The sequence below is a fragment of the Arvicanthis niloticus genome, chromosome 6, assembly GCF_011762505.2.
Source record: "Arvicanthis niloticus isolate mArvNil1 chromosome 6, mArvNil1.pat.X, whole genome shotgun sequence".
Classification (NCBI taxonomy): domain Eukaryota; kingdom Metazoa; phylum Chordata; class Mammalia; order Rodentia; family Muridae; genus Arvicanthis; species Arvicanthis niloticus.
Window position 1 is genome coordinate 77,106,937 of NC_047663.1, and position 11,203 is coordinate 77,118,139.

The window sequence follows — 11,203 nt, forward strand, 5'->3', positions numbered from 1 at the left end:
TCTCATTGGTTCTCAGTCCCTAGGCCCCGCCTCCTCTCGGGTGGACCAATTGAGACGCGAGTTGTATTTTAAACTGCGGTGTGCGGGGGTCGTTGGTGGCTCAGTCTTGGGTGAGTTTAGTTGTGATCGCGTCGTGGGTTAGGGTGTCTTGGGTGAACTTGGGGTGGCGGGGCGGGCAGACCCGGGACTAGAGGCTGAAGCAGGCTCGGGACCAGAGTTTCACTCGGCCTGGCGTCCCGGGCGCTCTTGGCGTGCTCGACCCATAACAGCTGTTTTCAGTTTCCTTCTTCCCTTCCCCGACCCACTTCAGGGTCTTAAGCAACCCAGGCTGGTCTTGAACTTGTTATGTAGCAGAAACCAAGCTTGAGCATCTGATCCTCTTGGCTTCTCCCCCCCCCCCCCCCCCCCCCCCCCATTGCTGAGACTGTAGGCTGGAGACAGTTTTGATGGGTGCCAACATCAACTGATTTCTGTAGGAGTTTAGTGTTTTTGACCCTGGCGTGAGGATTTAAGATTTGGATTAAGCCTGTTGACTTCGCCGGCTACTTCTAAATTTTTGTGCTTAGGTGCCCCTGGGGTAAAGCTTGGTTTCCGTTACCGCTTAGTTCTTCCAGCCTTCCTCAATACCGGTATCGTGATATGCAGGTCTCTCCCTTAGAGTAATCCAGGATGGCTACTCTGATCTTTGTTGACAAGGATAATGAAGAGCCAGGCAGCTGTTTGGCATCTAAGGATGGGTTGAAGCTGGGCTCTGGTGGTAAGTATTGATTGCCTTGAGATACACAGGTGTTGTGAATGGATTATGGCCCCTGGCATTTAGTGTACTTTGTGGCTGATTAAAAGTCAAGTTTGGTATATTTCCATTGCTTATTATCTTTTTATTTTTAGAAGAAAGTGTCGTGTAGTTCAGACTGGTCTCTAGTTCCCTATGTAACCTAGGGTAGTCTTGAACTTCTGATCCTTTTGACTCCACCTGCCCAGTGCAGTGATTATTACTATTATTATTATTATTATTATTATTAGCTTTAACTGGCCTGAAATTTGCTATATAGATCAGGCTGGCCTTGAACTCAAGAGATCCGCTTACTTCTGCCTCCTAAGTGCTGGGATTAAAGTCATGTTGCCACGGTGCCTGGCTTCATGCTTCTTGTCTTAATGAGGTTATGTGAGAATGCTAGTGAGTTCCTGGACAGCCAAGGCTACGAAAAACCAAAATAAATAAATAAATAAATAAATAAATAAATAAATAAATAAGAATGCTAAGTCACTGCCCAAAATAAGCACAGGTTTGTGGGTGAGAATTGAGTTGAGTTGACGAGGCGTTTATATGGCCTAACCTTTAAGAGCAATATATTTCTTACTTTTATTTGTGTTCATGTGGGGGCTCACACATGCCATGGTGTGCCTGTGGAGGTCAGAGGTACCTGTGAGAGTTGGTTCTCCTTATACTATGTGGGTTTGGGGGATTGAATTCAGGTTGTCCAGTTTGGCCGAAAGCTCCTTCACCCTACCCACCGAGTCCATAATATGATTTTCCTTTTTTTTTTTTTTTTTTTTTTTTTTTTTTTTTTTTTTTTTTTAACAGTCAAAGCCTTAGATAGGAAATTGCAGGTTTCAGCGCCTCGAGTTGGCAAAGTGTTCAACGCTCCAGCCTTGCCTAAAGCCAGCAGAAAGGCTTTGGGTACTGTCAACAGAGTTACCGAAAAGCCAGTGAAGGCTGGTAAACCCCTCCAACCCAAACAGCCAACCTTGACTGTGACAAAGGTGAGTGTGGGCTATGAACGTGAATACTTGTACATGTGTTAGCACTTTACAAAAAAAGTTTATTCTTATTTTTATTCATGTATATATGTATCAGTGTACATGAATACTACATGTGTGCAGGCACCCAAGGAGGCCGGAAGAGGGCGTTGGGTACTTTGGAACCGGAGTTGCAGCGGTTGTGAGCTGCCTTACGCGGGTGCTAGGAACTGAGTCTGGCTCCTTCGGAAGGGCAGCATATGCTCGTAACCTCTGAGCCACCGGAGTGCGCCATTGTAGCACTTCTGATGCTTAAAAACAGACTTCTCATCTGCCTTTCTTCCTCTGAATAAGAGGTAAACAGAGGTCCACAAATGGAGAAGGGTCGGGCGGTGCTACTTCCGGTTGCTCAGCATCTTGAGATCACAGCTCTTAGGAATAGCGAACGCTGACTGCCTCCGCTGTTCTTCATAACCAGTACCAGGAAGCAGTTGGTTAGAGGCCGAGTAACAGATGTGTGAAGTACTTAGCTGGGTTTGATACACGCTTGCAATCCCAGCACTTGGGAGGCTGTAGCCGGAGGAGGGGCTGGTTGGAGGCTAGCCTGAACTACACGCCTCTCCCCACTCCCCCCATTCTGACATACATAGACAGGATAAGACCAAGCGCTCCCAGTCTTCTGTTTTGGCTTACTGCTATTGATTGTCTACCTGGTAATTCTTGGGATGTTTTATGTTCTGCTGCTTCGTAATTCCATATATTTAAGGCACACAAACTTGTTAATATTAATTGAGTAAATAAGGTAACAGTGGCAGAAAAATTACACTTGTAATAAGGTAAAAGTGACTTTCAGGATTAGCTACTATTCTGGGGTACCTCGAGCCTGGTTTGTCCACTGCTAGGTTTGATCTGTTGAGTTGATTCGTTTTGCGTTAACCCTGCTCAGCATTCTTAATAATATATGTGGACAGTTGCTGAAATGTCTGACTTAAAGAATACTTTTAATTTATGGGTTTGGATGTTCGCCTGTGTTGGATAGGGTTTTACTGCTGTGAACAGACACCATGACCAAGGCAACTCTTATAAGGACGACATTTAATTGGGGCTGGCTTACAGGTTCAGAGGTTCAGTCCATTATCAATTCGGGAAGCATGGTAGTGTACAGATAGGCATGGCGCAGGAGGAGCTGAGAGTTCTACATCGTCATCTGAAGGCGGCTAGGACAAGGATCTTAAAGCCCATGTCCATAGTGGCACACATACTCCAGTGAGGCCACACCTTCTAATAGCATCACTCCCTGGGACAAGCATATACAAACCATCATAGTATGTAATTGTACCATGTTACATACTATGAGGACATGAGACGTTGCTTCCTTTGGACTGGAGTTACAGATAGCTGTGAGACACCCTGTGGATGCTGGGAACTAAACCTAGGTCTTCTGTAAGAGCAGCAAGTGCTCTGAACCACAGAGCCATCTTTTCATATCTTTAGTGTGTGCCTTTGTGTGTGCGCGTGTGTGCATGCGTGCATGGGTGGAGTTGGTATATATAATAATATGCGTGTCAGAGGACAACTTCCAGGAGTCAGTTCTCTCTTTACCTTTACACTGAATCCTGAAAACTTAAGTACTGTGACTTAGAAGACAGCACAGAATTGACCAATTTTAAATCGTGATGTCATCATTTGAAGAGACCATCCAGTCTCCTGCACCCATGCAGGTGGGCGAGACTTCCATTCTCACAGCATTTACTCTTTTGGGTTTTTCTAGATCACCGAGAAGTCTACTAAGACACAAGGCTGTGTCCCTGCTCCTGATGATGCCTACCCAGAAATAGAAAAGTTCTTCCCCTTCAATCCTCTAGGTAATAGTGTCTTTGGTATGATGGGCAGGCCCTCCATTTGAGATTTCTCTTAGACTGGACTCCATGTGACTGTGATATGTGGCCCTAGAGTCTGGACTGACTGAACCCAGGTTACTTTGAAAAAAATAGACTTGTTCAGATGGACTCACTTGCCAGGGTATTGCCCTCAGTTGGGGAGAATAGGAACAAAGATGTTGAGGAAAAATCAGAAGTTCAAGGTCGTCATTGTGTGAATTCAAGGCCAGCATGATCTACAGAGCAAGTTCCAGGATAGCCAGGGTTATTGTAGGAGAACCTTGTCTCAAAAAAAAAAAAAAAAAAAAAAAAAAAAAAAAAAAAAATGGAATACCCAAATGTTGAAACATTTTATTGTGTGTCTCATTATGCAACCATGATGGTGCATTGTTTGATATCACCTCTGATGTCATCAGAAAGGGCCAAGTGTAGCTGGGCTTGGGCGTGCATGCCTTTTAGTCCCAGGCAGACGCAGGCAGATCTCTTGAGTTCAAGGCCAACCGGGGTTATGTAGAGAGACCCTGTCTCAAACAAACAAACCAAAAACAAAAAGGCCAAGTATAAAGTAATGTAATATAAAATTTCAAATTAATGTCATGCTATTGCATGTGAGTGTTCATAATTCTAAACTTGTTTCTGAATTCTGTCATTGGTGACAACATTTTTCCTGAATAGACTTCCCTCATTCCTTGAGAGAGTATGGACAAGTGCATTCTCTTGAGTGCAGTTTGTCTTTCAGATGAAAACTGTCTTCCAGGAAAAACAACAACAACAACAAAACCCAGCTTGGCTTGCAGCTCAGATCATTATAAATCCCTTTTCTGTGACATCAGTATGCTCATATTTTTTGTGTACAGAAGTTCTCATTTTATTACAGGATCTTTGTAATTCCCCATTACAGGGAATGGGGACCTGCTCTGCCGTTCAGTGTGGTTTTGAACTCACGACGATGCTCCTTGCTCACCCTCCCACATGCTCCGATTATAGCTACGTACCACCATGATACTTGCATCACAGAGCCTATTAAAGAGTGTTTAAGAGCTGGGCTGTTAAGATTATACTTTTTCCCAAGTATGGCAAAAGCAATAATTATGTTCGGGCAGTAACTTTATTATCTAACCGGCTGTTGTTAACTTGGCTCTATTTTCTAAATGAATCGTGGCGAAGCATAGGTTGACTTACTGTGCTTCACTGGGCCGAGGGAGCACTACCCTGATGCTTGCCTTCCCTTGGTGACAGATTTTGAGAGTTTTGACGTGCCTGAGGAGCACCAGATCTCACTTCTCCCCTTGAATGGAGTGCCTCTCCTGATCCTGAATGAAGACAGAGGGCTTGAGCAGCTGCCGCACCTGGACCCCCCTACTCCTCTGAAGACACCCTTTCTACCATGGGAGTCTGGTATGGGCCAGTGGCCTCTCGACAGGCTGTAATCAACTTCCTACATGACATGTGTTGTAGGGACAGAGTTGTGCGGGTGAACCTGTGTGTAGCTTTGGAATACAGGGGCAGAATTTAGAATAACTTTTCTTGGTCATTATGGTTGAGTCCCAAAAGAAGGTTTTCTGGAACCCTGGTCAGCCTTTGATGATACCAGAGGATGAAGTTAAGCACATAGCTTCTTAGGCTATGAGTTGAAGTCTATAGTAACTGAGACTTTTCCATCCATGGCTGCCAGGGGACCAGTGTAGACCAACAGTAACCTGTCACCGCTGAAAGCTTAAGGCTTTAGTTGGAAATGGTGGTCAGAAGTGCCTCCTGCTTGTGCTGGTGAGGTGGGTTGCCAGTCAGATTTTATGAATTAGTGAGACTTTATGCTTGAGAGAACAAGAAGCTTTGCATATTTTAAAGACCTGTTTCTTGATGAGGGTCAGTTCGGAGGCCACTGCTCCTGCCGCCGCATTTAGGAAATCTGCATGTGTGTGTGTGTGTGTGTGTGTGTGTGAGATTCACTAGATGAATGTAGAATGAAACTATGATGTTTGTTATGGATAATTGCTATAAAGGAAGTGCAGAATGTAATGAGAGATTCCTCTTCCTCCAGATCTGCCACAGTCTCCTTCCAGTGCCTTCTCCAGTCTGGATATTGAATTGCCGCCTGTTTGTTACGATGCAGATATTTAAGCCTCTTACTCCTTTATAGTTTATATATGTAGTATTAATAAAGCATTTGTGCATATGTTCAGAACGTGAATACTTACCAACGTGTGATTGGTATTCCTTGGCATTAGGAAACCACAGTTTTTGTGTATACCCTTCGTCGTGTACTTTGTTGCCTTTTCGTGGCTGTTAACTAGTGACAGTTACTATGTCTCTTAATTAGAAGAGTCACTTCCAGCTCATTAAGTATTCATTGTCAGGCATTCTTTATCACCAGCTTCGTTTAGTTCTAATAACTTTAGTATTTAGTAACCAGAATTTGAAAGGCACTAAACCTTCTGAGCACCCAGTCTCCTTGGGCTCTCTAGTTAGATACTTCGATGATCACAGCAGATAATTTACTTATGGTAGGGTTCACTTCCCACGTAGAGGAATTGGTTGTGTATCCAATCGTGGACATAAGTATTTGATAAGCTGTTGAGGCCCGAGTTGCCCCACTTTGGGCCGCCAAAAATGTTGCGGCCCTCTCCACTCCACAATTGATGGCCACGGTTTCCCGGCCCAAGCTGCCACTCTGGTTCGGGTCAGGGTTCAGCAAGAGAGAGTGAGGACGGATTCGAGGAATGGAGACCAGACAGAGTGTGATTCAGTCTCATTTATTCTTCAGTTTCTCTTCCTAGTCCAAGTCCCAAGTCTTGAGTTCCTAGTCCCTAGTTCCTAGTTGTACTCAATCTCTGTTACTCCAAATTGTTCTCTCTAGAGCCAAGTGTCTTCTACCTAATGTCAAGTAATCTGTTCCTTTCTCTGTCTGCTTCTAGCCTTTTATATGTCTCACTTCTAAGCCATGCCTTTAGGTCACGCCTTTAAGTCATGCCCTTAGGTCTTGTCTCTAAATCTGATCTCTAAATCACACACCTTTAATCTCACACATCCAAGGTATCTAAACCAAGATTATCAGAGTGTTCTTAGCTGTTGTAGGCTGATGTAAAACAAGTCTCATGTCAGGGTATATGGCTCAAGATGGCTGCAAAGCTGATAGCCGCTTTCTGCTAAATGTCAGCTCCCAACAATAAGCATTAGTGTTTTTGATGTCTAAGCCTATATTTTTAAACAGTGTGGAGCCAGGACCCTTGTTCTCGAGTGAACTATGTTTTGCAACTGCCACAGCATGTCGGTCTCAGAAGTGTGAAAAACTGAAGAGTTTTGCAAAAGATGTGGGGCTCCAGTCCTGGGGAAGGAGGGGCCTTACATCTCAGTTTCCCTCTTGAGGATATAGTATAGGATACCTGTGGGAATGGAGAGTGATCGGAAGCCCGGAGAAAGGTACTTCAGGGCGGGAAGAGCGAAGTCCTCTGTTATGCTTCCCATCTGCAGCTGGGAAGGAAGACACTGCCCCAGGAAGCCATTTTCCAGTAGGATACTTTGGAAGGCTTTTCTTTTTCAGGGCATTCTCCCTTAAAAAATGAACTTTAGCCGGGCGGTGGTGGCGCACGCCTTAATCCCAGCACTTGGGAGGCAGAGGCAGGTGGATTTCTGAGTTCGAGGCCAGCCTGGTCTACAGAGTGAGTTCTAGGACAGCCAGGGCTACACAGAGAAACCCTGTCTCGAAAAACCAAAAAAGAAAAAAAGAAAGAAAAGAAAAGAAAAAAAAGAAAAACCAAAAACAAAACAAAAAAATGAACTTTAATTTTTGTCCATGGAGCTCTGGATGGGTGCAGTCTTGTGCGTAAAGTCTGAAGATTCTTCTTGATTGGAGTGATCTCTAGATTAGAGCCACATCTGCCTCAGCCCCTTCCTCTGCTTTAACTGGGTTCAAGCTTTTTGCTGTGCTTGCCACTCTCACTGAGTCTAGGTAAAGGATTAACCTCATCACGGTTTCAGTATTATGCTGTCCTAATTGTATCCACCAATAAGTCAGTCCACTTCTGAATTCAGCCTGGCTCAGCTTTTTGGAATCTGGTTGGAATGGAGCTAGACTCATTACCAAATCTAACACAAGTGGCTTTCAGTTGCTGCTAAGAGCTCATGCTCTCTGTAACCTGGGGAGCAGTTCTCCTATCCATCTTTCTAGCAGCGTTCTAGTCTTCTAAACTCCTCCCAGAATGATCCATTAAGCTCTGATTACCGAAGCTAGGGCTTCCTCAGCCTGCGTCTACAAGACCACACTGTCAGGTTTATTACTGCAGAGGCTCCGTGTCTTGATCCTACTTTTTAGTATTATACAGTCCATCATAGTTGGGAAGGTGGGGCTGGAGTGCCTTCTGATCTTGGCGTTGGGTTGTCAGGATACATCTCTCCATGAGGAAGCAGGAAAAAAAGGCTTGATGCTTAGCTTGCTTGCATTTTTTCTTTCTTAGTTAACCCAGGACTCCAGCCAATGGGACAGAGCCATCTACATTTCTGAGTTGGTCTAAGTTAATCCTCTCTGAAAGCCCCTCAGTTACTCTCAGGTGATCCTTGCTGATGCCTTAGGCATTTCTTAACCTAATCAAGTTGACAATCAAAAATACCCACCACAAGGGGCCATCTGGAGTCTGCCCTTCCGTGCATAAACTTTCAATACTCTGAGCACCTCCGAGAACCAGGGTAGATGAAGGGCTCCCACCACATCTGGATCTTTAGGCTCCAAGGTTTGGCCTACTGCAGTAGGTGTCCCACGTTGGTAAATTTCTGGACTTGGAAGCAGGTAGCAGTTTTCAAGTTCAGGTAAATCCCCACCTGCCAATGACCCTATTTCTTCAATACTGTGGTGAATGTGTGGGAAAGGATACCACAGTCTCTGCCATTTCTAGGATGTTCCCTGGCAGCCTTCTCTTCTTCTATGCTTTGCTTCTCAGCCTGTGGTGCCAGAGTGGGCCTACAGTTCCCGCAGCTTAGGCCATGTGCATCTGGGGTAAGGTGACTTTCCAGATTCCAGCCTTTGTTCACAGTTTCATGTGACAGCAGGAAGGGTCTTGGGCAACCATGGACACAGCTTTTTCCTGCACACACCCCAGAAGCTGGCTAACTTCCTTCATTCCTCCTTCCTCTCATGGTGCTTGTTGCTCACAGGGCTGGCATCTCAGCCCAAAGCTAACTTAAATCTGTGTGTGTGTGTGTGTGTGTGTGTGTGTAGGTCTGAGGACAACTTGTGGGAAGTCTCTGCTTTCATCCCATGGGTCCCTGAGATAAAACTTAAATTGTCAAGTTTGGCAGCAAGACCCTTTATAACCTGCTGAGCCATCTGGCCAGCACCAGTGCTGATTTTGAATAGACCACACACAGTGGCTTTGAAAACCTTAGCCACATGTGCTCAAGTGATAGGAAGAACCAGATGCAGGACCTGTTCCATATGTCCAGCTAGAGTAAACTCTTTCCAAGGGTCTTGTCTGTGTGAGTCTCCAAGTATCTTAGAAACTGACCTAGATAAACCATCAGCTCGTGGAACTGGATTACAATGGGAAGAGTGCAACAGTGTCCTTTGTCCTGTGTACACATGGCTATCAGGATGACTCATGCCTTATGAAGAGGCCTCCTTGTCTTGTAAGAGGAGCTTGGGATTGATGGTCCACTTCTCATACCACACAGTGGAACAGACTGCAGGCCCTCCGGTATGCAGAGTGGGAGGAGGTTTCCATGGTGATCGAATGTATCATCACTCACCTCGAGGTTGCTGCTGGATGCAGAAGTGAGAGCTGCCTGCCTTTGGCATGCTGCTCAGAGATCAGGTTGCAGCTGGCTTCTGTCTTCCTGCACAGTTGCACCTCGACCCTAGGACTGGAAGCATAGTGGGGCTGGAACACTAACCAAAGTGGATGGCAAGGGCACCCGACTTGGGAAACATTTTCATTTTTCTATAAAGATTAAATTGAGCACTGTTCTATATTTCCAGGTTGAAAACTTGGCACGTAGGTAGAGTAGTGGTTCTCAACCTGTGGGTGTTGACCCCTTTGAAGGTCAAAAAAACCTTCACAGGAGTCACATATCAGATATTTATGTTACAATTCATAACAGTGGCTAAATTAGTTATGAAGTAGCAATGGAAATAGTTTTATGGTTTCGGGTCACCACAACATGTGGAACTGCATTATAGGGTCACGGCACTAGGAAGGTTGAAAACCACTGAGCTAGAACAACACACACAGTCGATGTTCCAGCCCCATCTTGTGGCTGAGGCAGAGGGAAAATGGATATCAGTTGGATGCTGGCAGGACAGCTGGATAGAGAAATGACAGTTGCAAGAGTCTGGGAACCAAGAGAGTAGATATAAGGAGCGATGGCTTATCCGTTAGGAACAAGTAACTGATTGGGTAGAATTTGGTTTCCAGAACTGCGTCGGGCAGTTCACAGCTACCTGTCACTCCAGTTCCAGGGGGATCCCACATCCTCTTTGGGCCTCTGAGAGCACCTGCACACATGCGCACAAAGCTTCGTCCCCAAGTCACATAATTAAAAATAACCAAGCAGACATAAGATCACATAAGGTGGGCATGCAAACCTGGAGCTGTTGAACTTTAGGGGATGTATCTCTGAAGTTTAACAGTGACCCTGACGGATGCTGTACGCTGTGCACTCTGGCTCTTATAGAGGAGTACACCAGGCTGGGTAGCTGAAACCTTGGAGATATATTCACACAATTCTGGAAGTTAGAGAGTCAAGACCCTGATGTGGGTAAGGTTGGTTCCTTTCGAGACCTCTTTAATTGACTTGCAGTTAGAGGATCTGTACCAGAACAGACCAACGTGTTCATGGGAGGAAGAGAATAATGTTACTGTAAAATGACCTGAAGTTTCAAGGCACGTGGAGGGAGTGTGGGCTGGTACCCCAGTGAGGTCCCAAGAAGATGGCAGAAAAGAGATTCTCTCCACTGGTGCTTACGGCGAACTGAAGTTTGCTGAGTAAAGAGGCTGTGGAATCCAGAGGACAGCCTGGTAATCTGGGTGTGAGGTATGTTCTGTATGAGACAGCTCATCTTAGTCTGCATCCTATCTTTATGGCAATAAAGACTCTGACCAAAAGCAACCTGGGGAGGACATTGTTTATTTGGTAACAACCCAAATAAACCCACTGACGGAAGTCAGGGCAGGAACTCAAGGGCTGCAACCTGGAGGCAGGAACTGAAGCAGAGGCCATGGAAGAGTGCTGCTTACAGACCTGCTCGATGGTTTACTTAGCCTGCCTTCTTATATTTTTGCCATTAGCCTAGCTCTTCACAGCTAAGCTATTTTCTCAGCCCCAGCCTGTTTTCTTATACCACTGAGGACCATCTGCCTAGGGGTTGTACCACCCACAGTGGGCTTTCCCTCATCAACCCTATAGCAAGCCAATCTGATAGAGGCATTTTCCCAATTGAAATTTCCTCTTCCCTGCTGAGTTGGTCTTGTGTCAAGTTAACAAAATACTAAGTAGTACATTGCTGTTAAGGATGGACACACACACACACACACACACACACACACACACACAACACTGCACATTTTGAGACAAAGTCTCCCTATGTATCTGAG

General features: G+C 45.3%; 1 protein-coding gene across 2 annotated transcripts; it reads left to right on the forward strand.

Moving 5' to 3' along the window:
• The first annotated feature begins 25 nt into the window (after positions 1-25).
• On the forward strand, positions 26-5,817 carry Pttg1 (PTTG1 regulator of sister chromatid separation, securin). Of its 2 annotated transcripts, none has more exons than XM_034506524.2 (6): positions 26-110; positions 659-757; positions 1,586-1,764; positions 3,512-3,605; positions 4,860-5,018; positions 5,662-5,817. In XM_034506524.2, exons 2-6 carry the CDS (start codon positions 670-672, stop codon positions 5,739-5,741), a joined length of 600 nt encoding a protein of 199 aa, XP_034362415.1. In that variant the 5' UTR covers positions 26-110; positions 659-669; the 3' UTR covers positions 5,742-5,817. The 2 variants fall into 2 exon arrangements, with proteins under 2 accessions (XP_034362415.1, XP_076793141.1); XM_076937026.1 differs by having other exon boundaries at positions 33-110; positions 646-757.
• The last annotated feature ends 5,386 nt before the right edge of the window (positions 5,818-11,203 follow it).

What these genes read in the sequence shown, in the direction of transcription:
- Pttg1 (XM_034506524.2), top strand. Translation starts at nt 670, where the DNA reads ATGGCTACTCTGATCTTTGTTGACAAGGATAATGAAGAGCCAGGCAGC. An exon ending in GTTGAAGCTGGGCTCTGGTG is followed by an intron (nt 758 to 1,585) that starts GTAAGTATTGAT and finishes TTTTTTTAACAG; the next exon opens with TCAAAGCCTTAGATAGGAAA. An exon ending in CAACCTTGACTGTGACAAAG is followed by an intron (nt 1,765 to 3,511) that starts GTGAGTGTGGGC and finishes GGGTTTTTCTAG; the next exon opens with ATCACCGAGAAGTCTACTAA.